At 37.1% G+C, this 27,945-nt stretch overlaps 1 protein-coding gene across 5 annotated transcripts; it reads right to left on the bottom strand.

Moving 5' to 3' along the window:
• Positions 1-163: 163 nt before the first annotated feature.
• Positions 164-27,759, bottom strand: LOC103711559 (G-protein coupled receptor). Of its 5 annotated transcripts, XM_008797756.6 has the most exons (20): positions 26,352-27,712; positions 26,222-26,268; positions 25,097-25,165; positions 24,298-24,389; positions 24,157-24,195; positions 21,473-21,526; positions 19,838-19,912; positions 17,445-17,510; positions 17,299-17,341; positions 13,843-13,891; positions 12,300-12,393; positions 12,149-12,201; positions 9,179-9,263; positions 9,008-9,110; positions 8,830-8,922; positions 4,958-5,024; positions 4,742-4,808; positions 4,587-4,640; positions 4,321-4,476; positions 164-608 (listed from the first exon to the last, which is right to left on the bottom strand). In XM_008797756.6, exons 4-19 carry the CDS (start codon positions 24,349-24,351, stop codon positions 4,342-4,344), a joined length of 1,131 nt encoding a protein of 376 aa, XP_008795978.3. In that variant the 5' UTR covers positions 24,352-24,389; positions 25,097-25,165; positions 26,222-26,268; positions 26,352-27,712; the 3' UTR covers positions 164-608; positions 4,321-4,341. The 5 variants fall into 5 exon arrangements, with proteins under 5 accessions (XP_008795978.3, XP_008795976.3, XP_089783511.1 ...); XM_008797754.6 differs by lacking the exon at positions 26,222-26,268 and having other exon boundaries at positions 27,455-27,759; XM_089927385.1 differs by lacking the exon at positions 26,352-27,712 and having other exon boundaries at positions 26,222-26,286.
• Between the last annotated feature and the right edge of the window lie 186 nt (positions 27,760-27,945).

Here is a 27,945-nt window from a genome sequence, read left to right as displayed (position 1 = left end):
TAATGTTTGGGTCAGACAACAAAAAGGGTCCAGTCTGAACTGACCTGTGAATATAAATGATGCAAAAACATTATCGGAGCAGATGGAATCCATTTAAACCGACCAAAGTCGACATAATAGCTCACAAGAACAGAAAACAACAAATCCTATGCAATCACATGACTAGTCCATCAAAAGTTCCCATTTTTTGGATCCATTAAATTCAGACCCGTTCTCTGGTAGACTGGTACAGACCAATATCTTAATCTCATGACAGCAATTAGTCTGGCTCACTTCCTACAACAATTTGCCTCTTTCCCTCTGACATGGCCTGTATCTCACATGAAATGACCACCAGAGGAGCAGAGCTTACAGACGGTTCACAAAATTAGCATCACCTTCCGACTCCATACAAGTGTTGGTGGGAAAAGATTCTGAATCGTTTCATTTTTTTTGTCTTTGTAACCTGCTTGTACTCTGGGAGTAGATAGAACAAATTCCAGTGAACTTTCACCCTCATATATATATATATATATATATATATGAGTGTGAGCTTTGATCATCTGAAGATGGGAAAAATAGGGTCCAACTTCCAACACCATCCATCTCATCCAGTAGATGTTTTGAACCTATACACAAAAACATCCTCTGTTCAGACAAAAGACTAAAGCAGCATTTGAGAAATAGAATGCAAAAGCAGTAAGCCAAACATAAAGAGCAATTCAAAAACGTGGAAAGCAAAAACTGTAAGTAAATCAGCTTGCTGTCAAAGTATGCAGACCAAGCATTTCCTAGAAACATAAACAATATGTATAACCATTTTCCAGGTATGGTCAGCAGGGCTGATATCATGTGCTGTGCTCATTATAAAGTCAGTATGAGAGTTGGTAGGAGGAAGTAGTTGGCTTGACCATATGCATGCTTATAAATGCAAAGCAAACCCCTTCACTTAGTATGTTGCTCAAGCTCATGGCTTTCTCCAAATAGGACAATAGCAACGGCGCGACTCTATTCCTCCCTTTCCCTAGGTTTTGGCTTTCCCAGTGTACAATCATTTCTGGGGAGGCAATCCAACCGAGATCAACACAAAGTGGGTTCTTTATCCAGCATACTATCAGTACTCATGCCACCAAGCCAATGATACTCCAATATTGCCCTGGAGAGGGCCATAAGGCAGAGTGCGGGCCTTGGGATGGCTACTCCTTTCCTAAGACTTCAGTTCCATGACTGCATTTGTTTAGGTTGAAAATTTTGAACAAAGAAAAAATGAATTATCTTTCGCTAAACCAACAACAGAACAGTCCTTTGCTTTCTATTCACAATCACAGTGCCAGGATCATTGCATCATATCGCCAGATTATTCATGTAAGAGCATGGCAACCATCTTGCATGAATTGGTCATCCATCATTAGATAACAATTTGACTGAGCCACATCACATTCACAGATAAAATCAATGTTTAACGGTCCTATACTATATTTATGCATCCATTCATCGAAACGTAAAGGTTATGTATATATTTCATCCCATATATTCATGTCATCAGGTAAATCTTGCTCAATATATGTAATATTTCAGGGCTGTGATGCATCAATGCTGGTGGATATAGTGAGACAACTGTCAGTGAGAAAAGTTCAACACAAATAGAAATTCTGTTAGAGGATTCAAAGTGACTGACGAGATCAAAGCCAAGCTAGAAGAAGCATGCCCAGAGACTTTCTTGCACTGACAGTCTCACCCTTGCTGCCAGAGCTTCCACCATCCTGGTAAGATAATAAAGCTAAAAAGTACACAATTTCCTAGTCACGACCTAAGTTTTAACATTTTTGAACAAGGCAAGCTAAATTTGTTTAACCGCTAAATCTTAACATTATTAATAATAATAATATCAATTTCTGCTTCTTCTCTAGCCATCAACCTAATATTAATCCCCATGTTTTTTCATCCTAGCTTGGAACCACCACTTGAAGTTACGATTATTAAAAGTATGGTAATTCAATGCATATTCGCTTCTCTCATGTGATTAATTGTTCTTGAAAACCAAATTGGGATTTTCGCAGATCACATAATGATAACCCAATTAGCATGTAAGGCCCTTTCAGTCATGTAAAACAAAAGCTGTGAAGTTCATTATAATGATGCTAAATTATAGACGGATTCGCTGATAATCCTGTCACAGAGTGGGGGACCAAGTTGAAATATTCCATTCGGAAGGAGGGACTCAAAATTGGCAAGTGTATATGGCTCAAGCACCAAATACCACCCCCTACCCCCACCCCCCAAAACCAAAAATTCAACTTTGCAGAACCTCATGACACACTTCAGCAGGCAAGGGCTAGATAAATTGTAGCACTCTCAGGTGAGCCTTCAGTATTTAAACATACAGTGATTTTCTGCTTGAAAATTTGATCAGAATGCATATAGTCTAAAACTTATTATGGCTTAAGAATTTTATTTAAAAGAGCATCTTCATTCCTCTATCAAATTAGGAAAGCATAATGTCTAAAGCTTTGAAAACGTAAGGCATCACCAAATTTCCGCTTGGGCCAACTTAATAGTGACTCTTACACTGAATCTGGGGTCACCAATGAAGAAAAGGTTCTAAAACCAAACCTAAACTAGGCAATTACCAACATCTAGTTCCTCAAAACAGGAATATGGATGGTGACTTTTCTTCTTATCAGTGACCAACAAAGGCTTTCCACTGGTTGGTGAATTACCCTTCTATGTAAGTAAGACTTACTTTACCATGTACAAATGCCCCCACAAATGTGATCTGAATAATCATCCCTATCAAAGAGGTGCGTTTGTCAACCAACACCAGAGGGGAAAAGATATTCTTTCTTTTCTTACACATATCATGATCCCCACAGACAAATTTTCGGCCAAATATTTATTTCCATAATATGGTTATGAATTTTAATATGCTAGAAAGATAGTTAAGATTTTCTTAAGTTAAATTAATGCTATGTACTTATCTAATTTTCTAGCTTCTAAACCACTTAATTAGAAAGATAAAGCTTTTTCCAGTAATTAGTTATCCCATCAATGTTATTACAATTTACATCAGCCACTAAATGCAATTTATCTTAACTATTCTTTGCTTTAACCATGATTCAACGAGTCCAAACCTCTTGATGGAGAAATTCCGATGAGGCCGGAAATGTCAAATTATTGTTTCACATCTTATTTTAGTTCATGTCCATCTACAATTTGGATTTTGTATTAATGCCCACTTTATGTTGACTGGAAGATATACAGCAGGGGTGGCAAGATGTGTGATCTTCAAGCAGAGATTTTAGCACCAATGTGGGAATAATCGAGCAGATGAAAGACCTTATGGAGAAAGCTTCTACTACAGTCTGACATCAGTTTGTCCAAGCTTGGGTGGTGATAGCAACATCATGCCTCTTGACTTTTTTCAGTCTTTTCAGATTTGACAACTACTACTTTAAGCTGATCCCAAGGGGAAAGGGACTCTCTAGTTCAGATGAAGTGCTGCTGACAGGAAATGATGCAAAAACTATAGATTTGGTTAACAAGTACCCAGAAGATGAATTTTCAACCAATTTGCGAAGTCCATGGTAAACGTGGGGAACACTGGTCCTCTCACTGGTTACAGTGGAGAAGTTTGGAAGAACTACCATAGGTCCAAAGAAGAAATATGATCATGAATATGCATTGGTCTCTCTTTTATCTTTCCCTTCATTATCTTAACTTCGTATGGTGGTCAAGTGTGTTCAACATGTTGTCTGTCAAACAAGATGGATATCACTTGTTTTTATGCCTCAATATCATTGTTGTCCATTACCATGCCATGCCTGCAAGAACCTTCATAACTCTACTTAGTTCTTCATATAATGGATAATGATGGTACCATAAACAGGCATCTACACCCAAAACTGTGACTTCAAAATTAGTATTTATTTTCTGGACCCTTTCCAATGAATATAGTCGCCAGTTGATAATTTGTGCTTTTTGTTGAAGTTTTGTAGTCAGCTGTTCTAATTCTTCACCAATCAGGTTGGATTTTATATATTTAATATACTGAAAGCACGAATCCACATCTTATGCGCCCAACAGTTCGCATACCTTTTGTTGCTTCTAGATTCTCTCTTGTTGCTTATTGTTCTAAATGTTTTACGTGTACTTCAGGAAAAAAAAAAAAGAAATCCTAGAACTGGCACCTTCCTAAACCACTTAAGCCAAGTAAGTGTCTTTCTAATTAGAACAATGCCAATGAACAGCATGAACAATAGGAATAAGAATCAGCAATAACCAAAATGCTAACAGGTGGTTCTATAAAAATGTATATGAGAAATGGAGTGAGATAATACTAACAGAATTAATGCATATACTCTATCAGATTGACCCGTATCTCCTCTCAACTGTCTTTTGTGTTCCCTGTGCAGAACCAGATGCACGTTCCCAAGATGCTTGGTTTATGAAATTAGCACTGACATCCTCTCCTAGTCTGTAGCCCTGTGGTCCAGACACCTAGTTTGATTTTCAGCAAACCATCAGGCCTTCACTGAAATTCTAATGAATGAATAGAAAAGTTCAATAGTGAACATAAGCAAGGGCTGAAAGAAGTGTAGGTAACCAACAGCTTCCAAACAGGCAGATAGAATGGTCATTCCAGGCAAGGCATCAAGACCATGCTGCATAAATACATTCAAAAAAGATCATTCATTCTATCTCAAAGAAAAATGCCTAATCATATTCTTCAGATAGCACTAGTTTAAACTCAAAGCAAACCAACCTGATGTTCTATGCGTGTCTTGTAGATAAATCCTCCACAGCAAAATATACTCAACAAAACAATGAAGCTGGATAAAAACAGTTTATGCAAGTATCAAAACCAAAGCAGACACTTAGAAAGCACAATCAAGAAACTAGCGTTATAATTTCAACATATAATTGTTGAACATATCTAACAATATTTCAGCGTTAAAGACTGATTGTTGAAGTCACCTACATGCAACAAAGAACTCCAAACATGGCCCAACCTCTTGTAGCTTCACCTTCTCTCCCCTGCTTATAATCTGAGAAAGATGTGCCAAAATGACTCATCAGCTTTTTAAACATCAAGTGAATTGTTCAACTATGAGCATGTCAATAGTTTCATTATGCTTCAGATCTGATGCAAAGGAAGGCAGATATCATTTTTAAAAAAAATAAAAAAAATCAAATTTGCAGATCTCAGACTATCTTCTTACAATGCTCTAATTCTTGAATACATTATGATTGTCAGAGTTTCAAATGCGTTGCTTTAGTATAGTTAATCAAAAAAACAAGGTTCGCAGAATCAACACCAAAAACCATACCGGTACATCACCGGTCTGTTATAAAATGCAATCGTACTCAAAGTCTGCCGAACCGGTACTAGAACCCGTACCGGTCGGCAGATGGGTCGGTTTGGTATCGTATCAACACACGGTACGCACATGCCAGTTCCATACCGGCATGCTTTTTTTTGAGTTTTTCAAGTTCAATTATTGATAATCAATCTTTTCCAACTTTTTCAATGACTTCAAGTCTAATTTGATTATTTTATGCTTTTTAATGTTTTTTGAGGTTTCTATAATCCTAATTTAACCTAAATGATGCATCTTGTTGTTGAAAAATGATACAAAACACAAAATGATTAGTAAAATATTGCATGCTACAACAAGCAACATAAAATATTCTCAACTCAAGTAGTGAGATAAAAAAATAAAATAATACAATTAATTACATATATTTAAAATACAATATACATGCTAATATCTAAAATCTCGTCAAATGGCGATGCCTATCGTAGATATCTGGATCATTAGCATAGTCAGAAGGCACATCAACCTACCCTTTAAATCAAGTGGCGTTGTAGTCTTGTATGTTCATCCCATAAAGAACGTACTCCGAATTATAAGCACTTTCGAATTTTTTGCTGAATCTCTAGCTCTGATAAATGTCCTTTGGCTGATAAACTGACTGATAAAACGACTGTGAAGGAGCCCATCCGAATAAGCTGGCAGCAAAATTCGACCCGTAAGATGCTCCAGGCTGCGTAGGGTAGTAGCCACCGGAAGATGCCTTAACCGCATCATATCCATATCCATATCCATATCCGTATGGATCATAGACTGCATATGGCTGCGGATAATAGAATCGAGTATACGACTCGAAACCTAATACATATATGGATCCTACTCCACGTGCGAGGTCATTTGCAGCTGCATCATGTCCTCCTGAATGATGTCAAGAAGCCCGCCTCTTATATGTAATCGGATGCTCGCGGGCTCCACTAGATCGTGCACCGTGATTCCTATCCTATGTAGCATGCATAAACTATATAATATGTTTAGATATCATAAATTCAGAAAAATATATTTTCTACTTCAGAAAATACCTCTAAATTACGTAATATGTATTACTAATTTTTTAAAATTTTGGTATTAATTATATATTTTTAATTATTTTTTAATTTAAAAATAATTTTTAAATATAAATATTTAAAAAATTAATTTCGGCTCAGATCTATGTAGAACTCAATAATGGATGCTACATATATTTGTCTAGACCCATGGACATGCATCAAAGGCTACTTAATTCTCATTTTTTTTCATATTTAAGCCTAGACCACAATGCACATGATCGCATCAAAACTTAAATAAATGGACACAAAATTTTGTTACAGAATAGTTTGCATGGCCCTAAATATGCTTCAGATTTTACAGCTTTTTTTATTTTTATTTTAATTTTTTGTATTTTTAATCCAAAAATATTTTTTAATTTTTAAAATATATATAATCTGAAAATTAAAATTTTTATGTCATGGTATAGATCATTCATACATCTGCAGCATACAATAAAATCAAGCGCAAATTAAAAAGTTTGGCATAATCTCTCTTTATTTTGCAAATTTCGAGCTATTTTTTTAAAATCGTGCACCGTGATTCCTATACAAATTTAAAAAAATGAGATAGAGGAGAGAAAGCACATCTTATTTAGGCTTGGATCTTCCTTCAATTGTGTTGAATTAGTGTGATTTCGCAAATTGAGAGAGGGGGAGCCGTTTAGGTGTCTTAAGGCTAAACGAAGCAGAAAAGAAGGGGGAAGGGGCCCGGTTCGCATGGAGTTCGAACAGAACCGGCCGGTTTCGAAGAGTTTCAGCCGGTTCGGGCCTTTTCCGGCCAGTTCCAATCGGTTCGGAACTTGTTCTAGCCGGTTCGAGGCCAGAACCGATTTTAATGGGCAAACCGACCCGGTTCTCCAGCAGGTCGGCTCGGTACGGGCATAACCGGACAATTCAGTCCGATTCGGACTACCTTAATCGTACTGGTACATCACTACTTAATACAGCACAGTATGCACCATGGTCGGCGAAACCGTCCAAAATCGCTCCGTTTGGGGCGTCCCGAGCCTATCGGTGGCAAAACAGAATGGTTTCGGTAACGAAACCAAAACCCCATCGCCGGAGGGGAAGAAAGAAAAAGAGAGAGAGAGAGAGAGCGGAGGAGAGAGGGAGAGGGAGAGGAAGAGAAGCCGTCCAGGGCCGGCCGGCGGAGGCCGGAGAGCCGCGGAGGCGAAGGCCGGGGAGCTGCGGAGGCAGGGTCTTTGCCGACTTTTACTGAAAATTTTCAAAAATAAAAAGGAACCCTCTTCGGGCCCCTATTTCGAACCAGAGATGGAGGCCCGCCTCCGCAGCTCCCCGACCTCCGTCAGCCTCTCCTTCCTCTCCCTCTCCAGCACTCTCTCTCTCTCTCTTTTCCTCTCCCGTTCTCCCTATCCCCCGCCTCTACTATGTCGGTAACGGGCCGGCACGGCACGGCACAGCATGGCGCAGAGTAGTACCGACCCCTGCCATCGGGCAACCAATACGAAGAATGATATCGGCACAGCAGACGGTATGCATTATCTGAAACTGGGCAGTATAGATTGGTACTGGGCAATCCAGGATGGTTTTGCTCAGTTCAAACTAGTACGGACTAGTTCGGCTCATACGGAATCAAACCTCAACATTGTACCGGCACCTTATTGTTACAACACGGCCTGTATGGGACAGTATGGCAAACCTTGCATAGAACACATAGAGGACTTCTCATGTAACAATGTTATACATTGATATAGGATGAGGGTACAAGGTGTACAAGTACAAACCAAGGACAATATTGCTCCACATTTCCACATTGCCAACAAACTGAGTTCCAGTCTCCCACATTTATATCTTTATTGTCTAGTTTGCAACTTGGAGATGTTTTAACCATCTTGAAATAACTTCTAAGTTTAACAAGTTCCATAAAAGAAACAGGCAAGAAAACAATTTTTATTTAACCAAAAGAGGCCTGCAAATGGGGAGGGAAAAAGATTCATCAACACAACATTAGTAACGAACAGGCTTAATTAGGATAACCTGCAATTGCAGATTGAATGACTTCTGGGACATTCCAAAGAATTCTCTTCTCAGGTGAACTAAAATTAAGGAAACTATCAACTGCCTGTAGACCAAAATCATGAATTAGACGTGTTGTTTTTCCATGCAGATGTTCCAACTATAACAGATATAGGTTGAGTAGCTTATAAAACAGAAGACCAATTATCACGACTCCTAATCTGATTTTTCTGATTCTGGGTAATTCTCAACAAGTGGCATGTTACAATTTTAACAGGTCATCCAATGACACAGTTCTTTTATTATTTCGTTGACATCTTAAAAAACTTTATACGTAGAAAACTGTCTGCTGCAAATTTCTGGCATACCTTGTACTTTCAATGTGGTAAGTATTTCTCATTAAAAACAAAACAAAAAAAAGGTGCCGTCTAAAATTTTGAAGGTGTCAGTATTTTTGGGTAAGAAGCAGAACTAACCACATAACTTAGTGAGAGTGAACTCAATAGGATCATAATCCTCCACCGGGATAGATATGTTTATTTCATAAGGAGTGCTGCGAGCTATTTCACCTGCAAAAAGGGCAAACAACATTCTTATAAATTGTTCATTATTCAAGAGATGGTATAGATAACATATGCTTATAATCACCCATACATCTCCAGTCTATGTTCAGAATAGTCGGAGACAAAGTTGTTGGGGCACTGCCACTTGCTGCTGAGCCTGACAACCTTGCCTCTAAACCTTTGTCTGGGTAAACCTGCACAAGCAGAAAAATAGTTACAAACAAGGCTTTCCATCCACAGGCCCGTGCTAAAGTATGCGTACCTTCAAAACTGGTTTCCTGACAAGACCCGAAAGAGCAGATACCGCAGTTAGATAAAGAGATACATGGGTCTGCTCTGTTCCAAAACTGAATTATTTACAAAATCCATAATAAGTCAGGTGAGAAAGATGACAGTGCAAGGACTTAACATAAGCAGTGCAAATCTTCTCATGCAAATTTTAATTAGGCACAGATAATTATTTTTTCTTCCATGCCAAAATATTCAAGCAGAGTAATGAATGTAGTGGCACACAGTCGTGGACAAATTAAATCTCTACAAAGAACCCAAAACAGCATGCGTCAGTCAGTCTCTTTTGGCAGAAATGAGCATGCAGATATAGGTCAGGTTTTTGAAACAGAAGATATACCTGAATGCATTCGCATGCACATCATAATCAAATGATTGTTTTTACCATAAAATAGATTCCTTTTACACCAATTTTAGACTCAATCTTAAGCACACAAGGCATATTAATAAATTTATTTTCATTGTTAATTACACTAACTGATAGCATAGCAAGTAAGAAAAAGGACAAACCGAACTTAGTAAGTGGCTTCCAGATGTTCTGTTTACAAATTCAGCCCTTATACAACAAAGTTTATACATTCCAAATGGTAAATCAAATATATAATGGTTTAAATATTCATAAGAAGCAATTCATTTTGGATGACATGTTTGCATTATGAAAATTACCAAAATGGTGTCAAAATGTTCAAGTGATGGACCGGTTTCAGGAGACAGATCCATTTCATCCAGAAAATACATCACCTTGTCGAACATTTATAAGCTTGTGCAGTGTAACCCAAATCAACTCAGGTGCTTAAAGAAACAGATAATTTCTTGGGCACTAAAGCTTCACCCCATTTTTTTATTTGAGAACATTGAAGTGCTATCTTAAGAGTAACATCACCATGTGCCAGAAACATGATAAGCTTTGGAAGGGAAAAAAGAATCCATCTGCAACTTTTTGAAGATAATATTTTTTTTATTTTCGGGATCCTTCTGACAAAAAGCACTTCATGATGAAATTTGTAGCCTACTTGAGTATTGAGTATTTGCCTGTAAGAACTAATTTTATTTACTTTCAATGAGCAGTTTCCACTCCATAAAATAGATTTGGTAAATCTTTTCTTCCATAGAGTCATTATATACGTGGTGATATTTATGAAATATAGATTTTATATGAATTTGCCATTCCTTTGATTCTTGCGGAAGCTATGACTACTGTTACATGATTCTGGTAATTTGTTAGTTTTTGACATCATACATTAGTAGATAATGATCCATCAATTGTTCAAGGATATAATTCATTGAAGTTAAATACCACAAAAGTCTCATTCTGCTTTTAAAAAAAAAAACAAGAGACAAATGGAGTTATTTCAATGAAACTAATTCTTGTGCCGAGGTAAAAACATGCCCCAGAAAGTAGATTAATGTTGGGCATGTTTAATTGATCCAATCAAGAAGAAGGAAAAACTCCCTCAACCAACTAAACTTGAATCTCTTAAAAGAAATTTAAAAAAAGATGGACAATTAGCGAAAGTAGGGTTTGGGCCTTCTTTTCTTTCATTGATGATCAATTGATGATTTCGAAAACTGAGGTACATAGCCTCTACCTATAATAATAGTAAGATCTGCTCTTGCACAATTCGGATCGGATTCCCCTCAGGATTAGCTTTTCAAAAATAAACAAGACGAGTAGAAATAAACTAGAAAAATCTAAAATCTTACAGGAGGTAAATCTTAACTCCAGCATCAACTTTGCTTTTGTTGCTCCATCTAATTCTTCTTGGATTGAGAGATATACTCGGTTAAAATCTTTTTTAAAAGAAAAAATTTTTAATTTTGACCAACGCGTTTCGAAGCCTAAAAGATGGAATTTCGGTCCATTTCAACCCCCTAGAGGGTTGATACTACACCATAGATCTCGAAAAGTCATCCAATTTGGAAAAAAAGAAGATCATATCAATTGAGCATCATATAAGCGAGTTATGGCCTCCAAAAGTTTGGCACGCGATTCAGTTATTCAATGTGGTAGATCTCGCTCCTAGACCCTATCTAGCCCTACCCATAGTGGCCAAAGGTGTCCACATTAAGCTAGGTTATCCTCCTGGATCATTAATGCACATTAGAGGAAGTACTAATGATTGGGATCCCAATCTAATCAAAGATGTTTTTCATTATTAATATAGGTTAATAAATATCTTAAAAATTTCTTGTTCTTAAAAATACTAAAAGTAAGAATTTCTTATTTCCATTTTTCTAGAAATAATGAAAATAGTTTTCAAAAAATAGAAAATAAAAACAGTAGCATAAAAATTATTTTTTTGTCTCGTTTCTATGATTTTCTTTTAAAATTTAAAAACATAAGAATAAAAGCCATGCCAAACAAGCCCTAAGTCTACTCTAGTTTAAATTCTAAACACTGAGAATGCAGAACTAAAAAATTGACATAAATTCACCATACGTAACCATGACCATGAATGAGGAAATTTAAAAAATAATAGATACCCTCAATTGATAGAGAAACGTAGGAAAAAAAACAAATTCTGCTTTGGTAATGCATCATGCCACTGTGTCCTCATTCACATGTTTGTGCTTGTACCTTCAAGAGGAACAACCTACCATGGTAGTTAAAATTAATGGCCACCTAGCACCACTTTGGGTCTCTCACAATTTGTAAATCTTAAATTAAGAACAGCTTATGTACTGAACTTCTCATTGCATCCTTATTTTATTTAAGAATATACAAGCTTGTACTCTAGAACATATTATCATATGTATGCCAAATATCTATTTTACACAACAAAATGCCAGTAAAACAGACATTACATGAATTTATATTAAATCAGGAGGAAAACTAAAGTAAGAATATATAAACATAACTGAAAAAATTATTGACAATTAAGATTTTAGATGCTCAAGAGCATTTATAAAATTAAAACAAGAAATACCATGAGAAATACCACACCTGAATTCATGATGAGGTTTCTCGAAACCTAGTTGAGTCATTCCATTGTAAACCTAAAACCAAAAGTCAAACCAAATAATTCTTTCAAAATGAAAACCCAATCAGCTGAAATCAAAATCCTCGAAGAGAACAGGCAAAATATCTTTCTTACAACTTCCCATGATCGAGGATGAAACCCAACGGTAAAACCCTTAAATACTCGGGAACCATGTTTGACACATGGAATTGCAAGTTCCACAAGAACCCTATTTCAAAGAAAACATAGGAGCATCTATGTAAACTTCAGAGCATAATAAAATAAATAATAAATAAAGATACAGGAATATCTACAAACAAAAAATAATCAGCCACATAGAAATAATATATAAATAAATGCATATTAAAGAAATTGCTCTGTGAAAACGGAATGCATTTTATGCAACAGGTCGCTTTGCAACATGTAGTGTATGTCAGGTAGAAGCGGAGTCCTGTTCCTCCATTTACCCTTCAATCCCCCCCCCCCCCCCCCCCCCCCCGCCCCCCAAAAAAAAAAAAAACAAAAACAAAAGAAAGAAAAATGGAGGGGGGGGCATGGGGCTTCTTCAACTGTTCAAATAATGCCACAATTTTGTAAATCTAAGAATGGATTCCCATCTGCAGTGGCAACTTGAAAACAGCATGCGAGTGGAGGGACACTATGTTTAAATAGACAAGGTAATCATTGGTTGGACAAAGACACATATGTGGCCTCTAGGTCACATTTTGATATAGCAACAAGAGTATGGAGAGCAGAATCTTCTGAACTTTCAAGTATGAAGAGATTAGAACACATGACTCTTGAATGGGTGAAAGAATGCTTACTGAGAGGAGGGACATCTAATGGTGGAATAATGCATCTCCAGATTTTCTTCCACATAATATAATTGGCAGCCTTTTTGAGGTAAGACTAGCCATGGTAACTATCGATACAACTCAACTTAGTTTTAACAGAAATCGTGCACGATAAAAGTATTTTTGTGAATGAATTAGTGCAAATTATACAAGGCATTGTGTATCCACTTTCGCAATCATTCTGTGATAATTTTAAGTTTTATTGCATCTTTTACCCCCTTGTCTCTAGTATCTGTAATCATTTTATTAACTAATTTGCAGTTGGGAGAGCTGGAGCATAGGGAGTCAGATAGTGGAAAAAATGATCTAAATGATTCATTCCATGACAATATTTCATCAACAAATACAGAAAAATGTAAAACAATAAAATATACAGATGAATTTATTTGTGTACATCATACTTTTGAGTTTTGACAGTTTTAACTTCCGTAATACTACTTTCACCTTCAGTTATGATACCAATTAAGCCAATCAGAATGCCCAAAAGCTCAGTGATTCCTCGAACTCTCCACTTAGCAAGGCAGGAGATTGAAGGTAGTACCAATTACACCTTTAATCCCCATTTATGTGGATCTTGTGGAACTGTTGTCAAATGCCTAGATTGATCTGCATGCTTACCCACGAGAAATAATCTCATTGGAGGATTTTGCTTCTCTAACAGTTTATCCAATGCAAAAACTGATAACCATACATGACATTGCCTCGACACATCACTGAGGTTGTATTAGACAGACTGCTATAATGCCAATTGTATATTAAATTTCACACAAGAAAAGAAATTGGTGAAATATAAAAGTAAAATATGTATGCCATGCTTAAGTTACCTGCACATTGTCTTATCATAGGTTACATTGCATATGCAGCCAAGTTCACCTGCAAAATATTATTATGAAGAGTAGATTAGAGAGTAGAACATACATATCATAGATGGAGATTAGGGCTTCATATGCTTAAATATACATATCTCATGGATATACATGCCATGCATATATAATCAGATTGGAAGTGCTCCAATAAAATAAGTAAACAAGAAGATAATTACAATTTTGTCCCTTTATTTGCAACTCATTTAGAAATATACGGATTGATGATAATCTAGCAAGCCTCATAAGCATAGATTCTTTTTACTCAATAAACAAAGGTACTTAACTTTCAAAATCACAAGGTTTACAACCAAAAGAAAGCATTACCAAAAGCAAGTGCTAGATACCTGAACATTGGACACATGAGCAGCACATGGAAGGGAAGTGCAAGGGAGCCCAACCAACAAAACCTAACTCAACCACCAAAGGACAATAATCATGATACGTTACAACAAGGTGCGCTGAACCGGTACCGTGCCCCATACCTGCCAGTTATTGGTTCGGTACGGTACCAGTACAATACCAAACCAACACATAGTACGGTGTGGCATGCTCGTTCCAAATCGGCACGCCATTTTTTTTTCAACTGTTTACCATTTAATAAAGAATAATGAAAATTAAGTCTAATTTAAAGTCTAATTTGATGCTTTTGACCAATTTTTTTTGCTTTTTTTTAATGATTTTAAGTCTAATTTGATGTTTTTATTAGGATTAAAATGCTAATTTGATGTTTTTATTAGGTTAAAACCCTAAGTTGATGTTTTAAGCGAAGAAGCAATATGAAATATCAAAATCAATTATTAAAATACAAAACATACAATGAAACAATCAATTAGATAAATTTAAAGTACAAATATAAGTACCAATATCTAAAATCTCATTGAGTGGTGATGTTTTTCGTAGACATTAGGATCATCTTCGTATGCAAGAGGCTCAACCCAATGCTCCTACCACATGGCCTCCTGCTCCCATAAGCTCGTGGGCCGCCATGAGGTACGCAATCTAGATAGTCCCTATATGTATTGTGACTGACGGTGTCCCTATATCAGGTAGAAGACTACCTGATATTGTGGCTATGGAGCGACCCATCCAAATATATTGGCAGTAAATTCTGACCTATAAGGTGCTTCAGACCATGTAGAATAGTAGCCACTAGAGGATGACATGTCTAAAGCACCATATCCATAAGTAGTTGGCACCATATCCATGGGATCCCATATAGAATTTCGAACCTGATACGTCGAGGGCTATGTCATTTGCACCCCATGTGCTATGCCATCTGCACCAGCCTCCTATCCGCCACGATCTTGAGGACCTCGTCTCCTATACGTAATCATATCCTTACGGTCTATCGATCGTGCACCGTGGTCTCTATCCTGTGTAGCATGAGTGAACTAGGACTCTCCGATGAAGTGAATCCCACCCTGGTGTTGTGAGCCATACGGTGGTCTAACCTCCTTCCTATCCACCAGATACATGATCACTGCTAATCCCATATAACTTTGAGGGTGAGGGCTCCCTGGTATTTGAATCCAATTCCTCCACTCTCTCCAATAGGGCCTTGTCTTTGTCTTTGCCTTTCTTCTCAGCTACTTTCTTGTCCTGCCCCGCTTTAACTGGCCCTATTACGACAATCAACCATGCCCTCCTGATTGGCTAGACTATGTAGCATGGCAGCCTCATCCAAGCATCTCTCGATCAAATTGCTGGAAGGATGTTTCGGACATGGAATCACCGGTCGATCTGATCCCCACCGACCCCTCTGCCTAATTTGCTGGATGTAAGCATGGGATGTTACCTTCGGCCCATTGCTCCACATCCACCCTAGCCTTGTTGGCTGCTTAGCTGGTCATGGAGGTGATCCTGGCTTGTCGAGCTCTAGCTTTCGTTATTAGCCTTCAAACCAACCAATCATCGAATCCTCATCATCTTGTACAAAATTATTATGAAGCAGATCATTATACTTCAACTCCACTCTCTTTAATACATTTAGGACTCAACCTTAGATTATAGTGCACGTAGACGAGATTGTTGAGACATTTCTATGTGAGATGGTTCCTCTATTTGTTGTGATGAGGGTGAATACAAACCAATTGTGCTCCAGCCACTGGAGCACACTACTTGCAAGAGGATCCCGATAGCAACACCTCCCTCGAGAGGGTGGCGAGATCCTTGGAACCCAAGGTCCCGATCCCCCAATCCAACCCGCAAATCTGATGACTTTTAGCTCTTTGGCGTAGATTGTCATCAATCAAGAGAAGGGGAGGTCGACGGCCTTTGAATTCTTGACCTTCAGGAACGAGCAGTCGATGAGGGACGCCATCAAGGGGATAAACAGACAAGAGACGGGACGAGCAACGAGGCCCAATCCTGAGGCAGCAGCGGTTGGTTCCATAACAACAGAGGTCGCCATGAGAGATGTAGTAGAGATCGAAGCATTGGAGGAGGAGAGGATAGCGGGGTGAGAGAGGAGGGCGGTGAGGAGATGAGCCGAAGGCTTCAAGAGAGGATAAAGAGTCGAGATGAGCTGAAAACTTCAAGAGAGGCCTAAGAGTCGAGATGAGTCGGAAGCTTTGAGAGAAGGCACGAAATAGAGATGAGCTGGAGAGGAGATGAGCCCGACCAAATTATAAAAAGCCTTGAACCAAACTATGGGGCTGTTTCATCCTAGTAGCCAACCGATTCAGATCGGTATCCCCGAACCATGCTCGAGACTGTTTGGCCATCCTTGCCTAAAACTAATTAGGTAGATGATGATGTGACTTAACATAGGAATTAGATGACTATATTCAAGTTTGGGTGGAGGATTTGTCCCCTCAAGTTAAGCAGATGCGACTAAGGCTTAAGGTCCTAAAGTGTAACTTAGGATCAGCTTTTTATTAAAGAGTATTGACCTAATCAACAAAAACAGAAAAAAACAACAGATCACAAACATCTGTCGATTAAGCAACGTACAAGAGGGCAGCATATACCTAGAGCTGAATAAGTTTAACCCAGAATATATGCAAGTAAGCAGGGAAAATTAAGACCAGAAGCACATAATTCAGAAGGCATGGAGATAGATGTAAACACGTGGCATGCAAACGTATGAATAAACAGCCAGTTTGGTTCATAAACTCACATGAAGTTTGTTAGTAAAAATTAATCAAATAAGACATAGTTACAACAAAAATTACTTGGAAGTGATCAAGAAAGATCATAAATGACTAATAATAACATATTATATTAACCATATACATTAGAACAGGAGAGGGTATCAAAATCTAAAATAGTATAATAGCAAAAGCTTGTAAGACCAATATATTAATGGGCCAACATCAACATCATGATAAAAAATAGTTAAAAAAGTGTCCATAAAAGCTATCAAGATCATATCTTACAAGACGACATTTACACAATCAAGTAAAAATCACGAACCTTTACATGCTCTATTAGAGCAATTTCCGCATATAATGTTTACCTGAAATTGCGAGACAAAGTGAATTGATCTATGTTAACAGGATAAGCTAAGCAACCATAAATACCAACTAAGCAGCTATTCTAAAAGTTGACCATGGGCTAACCTTTGCTGTGCGGCCCATTTTGTCAAATGTATATTCACAATTTATTAGGTCCCCATTGTAGAATCCCTGATGATTCATAGATTATATATTAGTGCACGCAAGCAATACAAATTACACATCATTAGTGAAACAAAATATACATATTCCCACTAAAAGCAATGATTACAACAATTCTGCCTAGAAAAAATAATAAGAGATACTACATTACAGGACAAAAGGAAGGAAGAACATCAAAATTTCTATTGTTATAGAGAAAAGAAAATAGCAAGCTATTGAGCATCTCAGAGCCAGTTAGCAAACTATAGTCCAATGATTCAAATCACCGGGGACACCCTATTTTTTGTGGAATTGGATGTGCTGCCGTCCTGCCCAATCCCAACACTTGGGATAGAGAATGTCCTGAGACACACCAACAGGATGCTAGGACAGTGGTGGGATGGTCCCGTCTCGACATTAGGATGGAGCCCCGTCCTAATGTCCCATAGGATGTCCCACCAAAACTGAATCCTTGCTATAGTCATACATCTAGGATCTGCATGTTCTACATGCTTTTAAACAATAGCCATTCATTTTTATGTCTACGTACATGGATATACTTATAGACATTATCCATGGAAAAACAAATGCACCTCTTAACATGATGTCTCACTTGAAGGTTGCATGTACTAAAATGCTCTATAGCTCCAGTATAATATGTGAATGAGATTTTGCAGGTCCATTGCAATAATTACTTCTCCAGTTTCACGGTGACAGAACCCTTGATTGTTGAAGATCTAAATTTTCAATTTCCAAAAGTGAATTGAATAAAAATAGGGAAATGTCCCATCTAGCATCACCTATCAGATTACTGTCAGAAACTCAAATTACAGCGATTTTTCACAGTGGCCACTGAAAGAAATTGGAGTATTCACAACAAAAATAGGGACTAAAAAATCCTTTAAGAACCTTAGGTGGCAGATAAGAAATCAGATGAGGTCTCATCCTGTTTGTTTGTGCTTTATCTTCACCAATTACACTCAATAAATTTTCTAGACATTAATGCCTCAATCTGTACAGTGAAGAGTGAATTAATTCCACATTGCCCTTTCAAAAGCTCAAGATTCTACACCTGTTGTCTGGTGAGTTCTACCAAAACTGCCCCTGCCACAACCACTCAAACCAAGTTGAACATGTTCGGCAGCTTCATCATGGCATCAAATAATTACAAACACATTTCTGAATGATGCTTTTTACTTGTTTTTAGCATCTTCAAGCTGTTTTGTCCCTTTTCGTATTCTCTGATTGGCTTTGGTTGTTTTGTGGTCTCCAACATGCCTTGTTTTACTTATTTACTTACCTCTTAGCGGGTAGTTCCTGGATTCAATTTATTCCGCACTTTCTCTCTTGGACACTAACCACCTCTTCTGGTTATGGTTTAGGCTGCTGATCATTCATCACTTCTCCAGTTTCCAATCGCATTTCTCTTATGATTCTACACCATCTTACATCATGTCTCTAAGGAATTGGCCCTTGACATATTGTTGAACTGTCTTAGGCTTGCCTTTCCTCTTTCTTCTTGGTTGATGGTGATATGGTTGTGTGTGGCTTGGATCAGGTCCAGGTTTTAGCTTGACTTATACCTGACCTAGATTTGTTTCAGATATAAAAGTTTAGACCTGCATTCGACTAATTCTTTCAGTGGGTCAGGTTGGGTTCCGTCTAAGATGAAGGGACTAGGCATAGCTTTGAACTAGTTTTAATCCAGTCTAATCCATACTTCTTAGGTACAGTTAAGCCAATTCTGCAATATTAATGCGCAACTTGACTGGAGTTTGGGCCTCATTTTAGGACCCATACCTGAGTAATGAGTCTTGACTTCAAGTATAGAGCAGGTTCAAATCCGGTCAGCGACAGGACAGGACCAGGTCTACTCAACCAACTTGCATCCTAGATAGAAGGCACCCTTAATTGCTTCTATTTTCATGAAATCGCCAGTTGTTAGTTTGGTCCTCATACATGATCACCTTACTTCAGTCAGCCTTGACTGACACAACAAACAAATAACTTGGAGCTTCAGTAGTGTCATTGACTTATAAAAGATGAACCAACATAAATCTCTAAAAACAGGATAAAGGTATCATGTGAGACCATTTTAACATCACTGACAAATAACATCAACAAGCTCTATGCTTTAAGAGTACTTCTACCATGTTAATGGCTTGCTAATCAGGAGACATTTAGCAACGTTTGATCACGGTGAATGCTGCTACAATGATTGACAGGCCCAGCTCACTAGACATTTAGCAATATCCTATCGTTGGTGAATGCTGCTATAATGCTTGACATGCCTATCTCATTCTTAAATAAAACCAGCAGGCTCAGAAGATTTGCTTTGGACAACCATAAAAATTTACCTGAACAAAGTCCACAGGCCCTAAACCAGCTACAAAGTGGTGGAAAGTTGCATAACGGCCAAAATCAACATACCCCTGCAAGATTATCAAGGGAAGAACATCCAGGTTATAATATTTAGAGCATCAATAAGCAAATATTGAAAACATAAACAGCAAAACTGCCAAAGCTAGCAGCAGATGAAATCAAAGGAGGCATCATAATGGGCTAGAAAAGGTGGAATAATTGGACATTACCAAGGATATTGAAGACAATTTTTTGGTAGTAATGTTCTATTTCAGTTTGTCAGCTGTTCAACAAACAGTATGGCAAGTTGCAAAAGCTAGGACTGTGCTTTAATATATATATATATATATATATATATATATATATATATATATATATATATATATATATAATGTATATGTATGTATGTATGTATGTATATGTATATGTATGTATGTATGTATGTATGTATATATATGTATATGTATGTATGTATGTATGTATATGTATATGTATGTATGTATATGTATATGTATGTATGTATGTATATATATGTATATATAGATATATATTATGTATATGTATGTATGTATGTATATATATATATATATTATGTATATATATATATATATATATATATATATATATATATATGTTTATGTATATGTATATATATATATATATATATATATATATATATGTTTATGTATATGTATGTGTGTGTGTGTGTGTGTGTGTGTGTGTGTGTATGTTTATGTATATGTATGTATATATACTCACACACATACACAAGTATGAGGAGCCTACAATTTTTCATTTAAACTTGTAGCTCTTCACGCCTTTTTTTTTTCCTCCCTTTACACACTTTGGCATTGCAAGAAATTGTACAGCACCATATTGCCTCATTGAAAAGTTTCATCCATGAAAGATGATGATGATCAAAAGTAAAATGCCAACAATTATGCAGATGTTAAAAGGTGTTGTCAGCTGCTACATTGTAAGGCTTTCTTGTTGGACTAGTGCCCCCTATCAAAATAATAATAATAATACTTCCTCCTTTTGGTTGGTTTTGTCATTTGCTTCTCTTATAATATAACTAAATAAGTCAATTATATTTCAGGGGTATCTATCTCACAATAGGTTGCTAAAGCCTAAAACTAATTCCATGATGTTCTTCAATATAAAGAGGCAACAATCTTTTAAAACTGTAGAGCAAAGTTGTATGTTTCTTGTAGTAATTACAAAATGGTCTCCAAATTTAACCACAACCAACTGAAAAACATACAAGATACAATATTGAGAGAATGAAGACAAAAAAAATAAATGAAATTTTGTGCATAATGTCATCCTCGATAGAATTCAGTGAAGATACAAGATTTCTATATTTCACATATTTTTCCATAAGCATTCACTTAAGTTGACAAGCAGACAGAACATCTCCGTGTGCTTAAGAGATCCCAGCACTTGCAAGACAGCATAATGTCAAGCGAGTCGACATTGCATGCTAGTTAGTACCCTTTTCAGAATACTGAGAATGGTTTGGCTGGATAAGTACATGGAAAACCACACAGGGGAAAAACGGTAAAGAAACATCTTTTTAGCACTAATCACAGGAGCATCCATTACAATATAGAAAAGGTTATATGCCATACCGCTTGAGATCGGCTCTCCACATCCTTACAGAACCGGACAACCAAATCAGCATCCTGTTTAATAATTGAGACAGTCTCTAAGTTCATAGTGATCCACAGATGCAAATTTGTAGCTTATGCCCCTTATAACTCTCAACAAACTAATATGCATTCTATTTGAAATGTATCACCGTAACTTCGAACAAGGACTATTTAATCTGAAGTAAACATGATCTGATAAATCATCACATGGAAAACAAAAATGAAAGAAAAGAAACATGAAAGAGGTAAATTCGTAGATCTTTGCATCCCTACTCATGGTGGAACCAGTCTTCCTCCTAACATGCTTATATGCCACTTTGAACACAATTGGAGCAACCAAACTTTCCACAGAAAAAAGGGTATAAAAGACAATTCTCAGAGCTAGCTGCTTCATTCCATATTAGGATCTTTTTTCCCAATCATAAAAAAGAGAAGTCTTTAGCCCTTACAAAACAAAACATGATACAAATTTGATAACATTATCAACAAGTCCACTCCAAAATAGCTCAATCACCTTCGCATGATGATCATAGTGATACAGCAAGACAGGCATTTCCAAAACGAGCATACATAAGAATATAGCTAAAGTCTCGCATGAGAAGACATTGACTTATTAGACATAGAGCTAAATATTTAAGCAATTTCATTGATATGATAAAGGAATTACACTAGCTCACGAGCTAAACTAACTTATAGCATCATCCATGAGCAAAGAGTAAAAAAGCTCCATATTTGAAAAGCCTGCCCAGAATGAAATCAAACTTGCTCACTGGCCCTTAACTTATGTTATTCGTGAGAGAGAAAGAGAGATAGAGAGCAAGGGAGATAATAAGGAACTAGCACATATCAAAATTGTATATAACTTGACATGTTATGCAATCATGTACAAGTATAACCCTTACTATCAAGGCTGCAAGTGAGTTGGATAATACATTAGCTCCAAACCTAGCTTATCAACCTGATGTGAACTAACCTAGACTCATGGTTTGAGTCTATGTTACAATCTCAGACTTTATTTTTTCAGCCAAGTATGCCATGCATTTAGCAAAACTAAACTGACATGAACAAATTTGACACAACAACTAAATCAAATGTGATTCACAACATCTCAAATAATGCACAACTTAAAGAGTATTTATCTTAAAATGCACTGGATAATTAGATATTTTTTAAGCTAAAAATTGTGGGCCTGAAAAAAATATTGGTTAGGTCTTCATCCTGGAACAACCCGATCGATCCCTATTAGCAATCAAAAAGGCACTATGGAAAAACTCATGATGATTTCTTGTCTAATGTGCTTGTTTCATTACATCAATAATCAAACATTAGAACTTTGATAATTGCCCCCACAAAAAGGAGCTCTGATTATATTAACTAATATATCTGCAGTCTTACAAAGCGAGAAAATGACTAAGAGGGGAAGGAGTTTTAGTAAAAAATCCTTTGAGAGAAACTGACCCTGACAAGTTCATTGTGCCTACTTTCAGAAGAAATTCTAGTTTCTTTTCTCTATGTAACTTAAGCTCCTAAAAGTTTCTTTTTTGTTCTTATAGTTTTCTCCTCAAACATATTTTATTGATTATCATATGATGTGCTATGCAATGTTAGTGTATGGTTCAGAAGAGATGCATTACAAGTAAAACACATAAGTTATGTTCATTAGCACCCCCATGCTTACTCTGGAAAATGAAGGTTGTAAAAATTGAAACTTTAATATGAACTAAGAAACCGTCAAAATGTTGATTAGGTTTCTCTATCATAGCAAATCTCAAGTGTTTCTCTTGATAAGTTACACGTCCTTATATGTCCATGCATGCCAAAACTCAGAATAGTTGCAATTTTCCTGGAACGTAGCTGTTACAGCAGAATGCAAAACAATATAACCTTTAACAAATTTTCCAGGAATTCAGTTGTCAAAACAAATGCACTAGAAGAAACTATTCAGTAACATAAATCCATATGCACGCACATGCACAAACAATAAAATAAGAAGAAAAGAAAGAAAGAAATATTCACCAATAGAACAAAAAAGGATGCCAACTACCATCATACTAAAAACTCCCAGGTGCCTAAAAGAAACTATGTTTTAGTAACAAGTTTTTTCTGCTGAAAGACCTATGTTCTTCCTTGCCAAAACTCCACCATGACTTTGATAAGAAAATCACATCAAAAACTCTCAAATCCCGGATGCCAAATACATCAATATTTGTAGGTAGTACACGTTCTCCTGAGTTGTGAGCCTTAGTGCAACATTCTGTCATGGGTTTGAAATATAGAAATGGTCTTTCTGCACCCAGGGTAAGGCAGCGTACATCAAACCCTCCCTAGACTCTACAATGGCGGAAGCCTCATGCATTAGTCTGCGCCACCCTTTTTATGCCTTTCTCTAAGTTCAAAAGAAACTTAATTTCATATATGTTGTCACTCAAAGGAAATTATGCATCGCCTTCAGTATACAGTTTACAAACATCAAAAAAAAGACATAGAAAGAAAGGAACAAAAAGAAAGTTTCAAGCTAAACAAGGGATTTTCAAAAATTTATGAAGTCCCCAATGAACAAAAATATGATGCTAAGCTGGATCAATATAACACCTCACCTTAGAATACAAACAGTAAAACATGCACAAAAATAAATTCTTCATGGATAAGTTTCTGATTAATACCTTCCCTTCATACTCAAAGACATGGCCTATCCAGTCTGTCTGAGTAGCAGCTTAGGATACATCAATCTAAAAAGAGCATTCGTCTGATGATATGTGGATTCGTGTGCATGAATTTTGAACATAGACAAGAAAAATGGATACAAAATCAACAAGCCGGCTGCTGTTGTCAAGTGCGTAACAATTAGAACTTGGCATCACAACCGAGACAGCGAGTTGTAGATGTAAAAATATGGCTGTCAAAAAGCAATAGCATATTTTCAGCAAAAAAAAAAAAAAGCAATAGCATATCAGATATATAAAATAAAATGAATATCTTTGTTTGCAGATATCTGCAGCCAAAAAAAAGTAAAGAAAAGAAAAGAAGGATGCATTGCTTTCTTAGGATACTTAATCGCAATATCTAGATCTAGAAGGAATGCAACCATCTTCTGAGCCTGCATAAGCTCAAAATTGACCTGGCTCGGACCTAAAAATGGATTTTCCAGGCATATCTATGTCCACATTTGGACCTTCTTTAATTGATTTTGGTTCTGCCCACAAACATAGGCACTTGCTAGCACCATCCTGACCGACTGTAGCCAGATTATCTAAATCATCTGCGACATATCATAACACAAACTACCAGACATGATGGTAATACACTGAGATTGGTCAAGCTACCCAGGGTATCAGTCAATATTTCGGATATACCATCAAAATATAATCGTAGTCCCCACAAATACATATTATCATCCACTAATCTATCAGTGGCTGAAATATCAGTGAAAACAAAAGGAAAAAAGGGTCTCATGGTTGTGCAATGTCCATGTCAGCCAAACTAGTTCATGTTTTTCCAATTCAAAATACTTAACATGACCAGAGCAATTAGTAAGTAGGCCGCCATTAATATACTGTCAAGGAGAAAGGTTTTCTGTTTTCCAAGGCATAAGGTATTACATACCTATGATCTGATAAAAAAGGAAACTTAAGATTGTGTAGGTGCTCAAGGAGATCCCACCATGCAACGTTCCTGGCAATAATTTCACAGTTAATCATGAGAAAGGCAGTGTCATATCCTATTCAAAACATAGTATTGATAAGACAATCTCATCACATTGTAACCCAGTAATTTTTTTCAGAATTCATCAGCTTGTTAAAGGAAAAAAGGGAGAGGAAAAAGAGGTTTTTGCCATGTTCAACTGCCTCTGATTCAATGTTTTGATCATTTAATCTTGATGATATGCCCAAAAATATGATAAAATGATCAATATTGCCACTGCAGTAAAAATGACAATAAAAAAAGCCTAGCTAGATGATACTCTGCATGAAAAAAGGAGAAAAGAAGTTGATAAGCATTTCTGGGGAGTACGGGTCCTTTGTTGACTAATCAGACATAATTTGATTGATAATGTACAACCATATAGTGAGAATTTACAAATATTTATGGATTTCCCTTGAATCCATCCTTCTCTTGGAAGGAACATTTTTTTTTGTTTCTAGCACAAATCATGAAAGAAGAGCTCTTGGTTAAAATGATCGTTGTGGTCGTGCTGTGAACCGATAATTAGTTTAAATCTTGTCACAATTCCTGAGGTATGATTTGTCCCGATAGTCACACCCCTCTGCTTGGCAATCAAAGGTTCGAGGTTTGATTCATGAGTGATGCATCTCGCAAAACTTAGACCTGGATGATTATAGTGCGGGTGGGTTTCCATCTCTTTCTCTCTCAAAAAAAAAAAAGAAAAAGAAAGAAAGAAAGAAAGAAAGTGGGAATGTTCTAACAAAAATAAACAGGTAATCTCTGAATTAAACAATTTTTCTTTAAGCTTGAAAGAAGGACAAATTTTACTCTAGATTTTTTTGATTCATTACATACATTTGTCGAATAAGTAATCATCAATACTCAAGAACCTTCGAATTTAGATTGGCACTTTGCTTGATTAAGTCATTGTGGTTCAAAATATCAAGTTTCATAAAGTCATGTCATTGGTGAACTGGATCCAGCAACAATTTAAATATGAGTCCAGAAATAAGAACAGACCTGAATTTTAATTGGTTAAGGGAGTGAGGTAGGGTCAAGTCTTACCGGCAGGGTTGAGTTCAAACTCAGAGAGGCTGAACTAGGTTGCAGCCCTATCAACACATAGGCCAAAAAACATAAATCAAGGTTTTGTCTCCAATCACGATCCTAAACAAGATCAATGAAGCATGTTTACTTTTAAGACCAAAATAGCAGCTTGCAGCGGTACTTGCACCTCCTATGGAACTTCATGACAGTGCTCCTAAATAGCTTGTATTGCTACATGCGGGATTCGGTTACATTTTTCCAGTCGCAAGCTTCCAAGCCAAGTCTCATATCACCAAAGAGTTAAGCAAGTTATATCATTACAGAGAACCAAAAGATAAGTAAGCATCAACCTTGGAGATATGTGGCATGCTGCTTAATTTCATCATAAGCATAAGTAGCCATACAGACTCCAAAATTCAAAAACATGAGGCAATAAGATTGAGATGCTTAGAAACGCTAATATTATTTACTTTTCACGTGTCCAATTCTTCCTAGACACTCCAGCAAAAGAATCATATTCTCATGCAAACCGGACACAAGACTACAAAAGGCTCCAATTAATAATAGGGAAAAAAGATTCCAACATACTACATGCCCATACATAAGCAAAAATTGCAGCATGAGCTACATAGACTTTAAAAATATTGAGTAGGAGACTTTCTCAAAAGGCTGTCCCCCATAATACATTTGCAAAATTTACATACTTTTCTCCATAAAGTAGATCATGAAACACTGAAATTGCATCTCTATGAACCCATTCAGCCGCACCAAACTCAAAATGTTCTTCAAGAATGATAAATTACTAGAAAAATTATTAAATCCACTTTGCGAATGATGTGAAGACTATCAAATTCGACCCTCATAAACAGATGTGTGGAAAGAGCATCACCAACATCCTCATCATAATCCGGGATCATCTTACTTTTTCATTGTAATACCTACAGCCGAACCTCGTCAAAATTCATCAGCTAGTCCCACCAGAAGATAACACATTGCGTGATCCTCCCCACGAATTGAAACAGTCATAACCCCTGACAGCCTCCAAACACCAAGATCACACGAGGATCTCCCTTCCCACCAACGCCCCGCGAACCCCCGTAACATTGAAATCAAAACCCTAACTAAGATCCCATCGCAAAACCCTCACCAGAACACCAAGAATAGCAAAAGAAAAAACATTTTTTTTATAAGAAAGACAAGCCCTAGGGCAGGGATCAAGAGGTGGGAATCCAGGAGGGGAAAGAGGCGCACCTGTGCGAATCCTGGAATCGAGCTCCTTGTAATGGAGGAGCTTCTTCCGGAACTCGTTCGCGATGCTCCGGCGGCGCGCCGCTTCATCTCCCTCGCTCATCTACGATCCCTTCCTCTTCTTCTTCTTCTTCTTCAACTGCTTTTGGGGTCACGATTGCCGAGTTGAGAGGGAAAAAAAAAAACTTTTTATCTCTTTCCTGAGGAAGAAGGAACGGGGGCCTGAAGAGAGACATCGGACTGCCGTTACGGGCTCCACCTAAAGATCAAGTGTATTACACGAAGAAATAGCACGGACGGCTGTGATCATCTATTACGGATAACGATACATGCATAAATTTATGTGAAGCCCGTATCCTTCCGTCCCGGCCCACCAAACCTGCGCAGACCATAAAAACGAAAGAAAACGAAAAAAACACCGCGCGGGAAGCAGCGGGTTTTTGTTTGAGGCGGGCCTCTTGCCTGACACGTGAGAGGGAGCAGCGGGTGATTTT

The sequence above is a fragment of the Phoenix dactylifera genome, chromosome 15, assembly GCF_051530095.1.
Source record: "Phoenix dactylifera cultivar Ajwa chromosome 15, Ajwa_hap1_PhDact_Kaust_v1.1, whole genome shotgun sequence".
In the NCBI taxonomy this organism is placed as follows: Eukaryota; Viridiplantae; Streptophyta; class Magnoliopsida; order Arecales; family Arecaceae; genus Phoenix; species Phoenix dactylifera.
The sequence above is the reverse complement of the archived record's forward strand: the minus strand, read 5'-3'. Positions and strand labels throughout refer to the sequence as shown.

Bases quoted from the DNA above. Each gene is read 5' to 3' on its own strand.
- LOC103711559 (XM_008797754.6), bottom strand. From the start codon at position 27,554: ATGAGCGAGGGAGATGAAGCGGCGCGCCGCCGGAGCATCGCGAACGAG. The intron at 17,511-19,837 runs GTAAATTTTTAT...ATGAATCATCAG, and splicing joins GGCCTGTGGACTTTGTTCAG to GGATTCTACAATGGGGACCT. The intron at 13,892-17,298 runs GTTCGTGATTTT...AATATTTTGCAG, and splicing joins CTCTAATAGAGCATGTAAAG to GTGAACTTGGCTGCATATGC.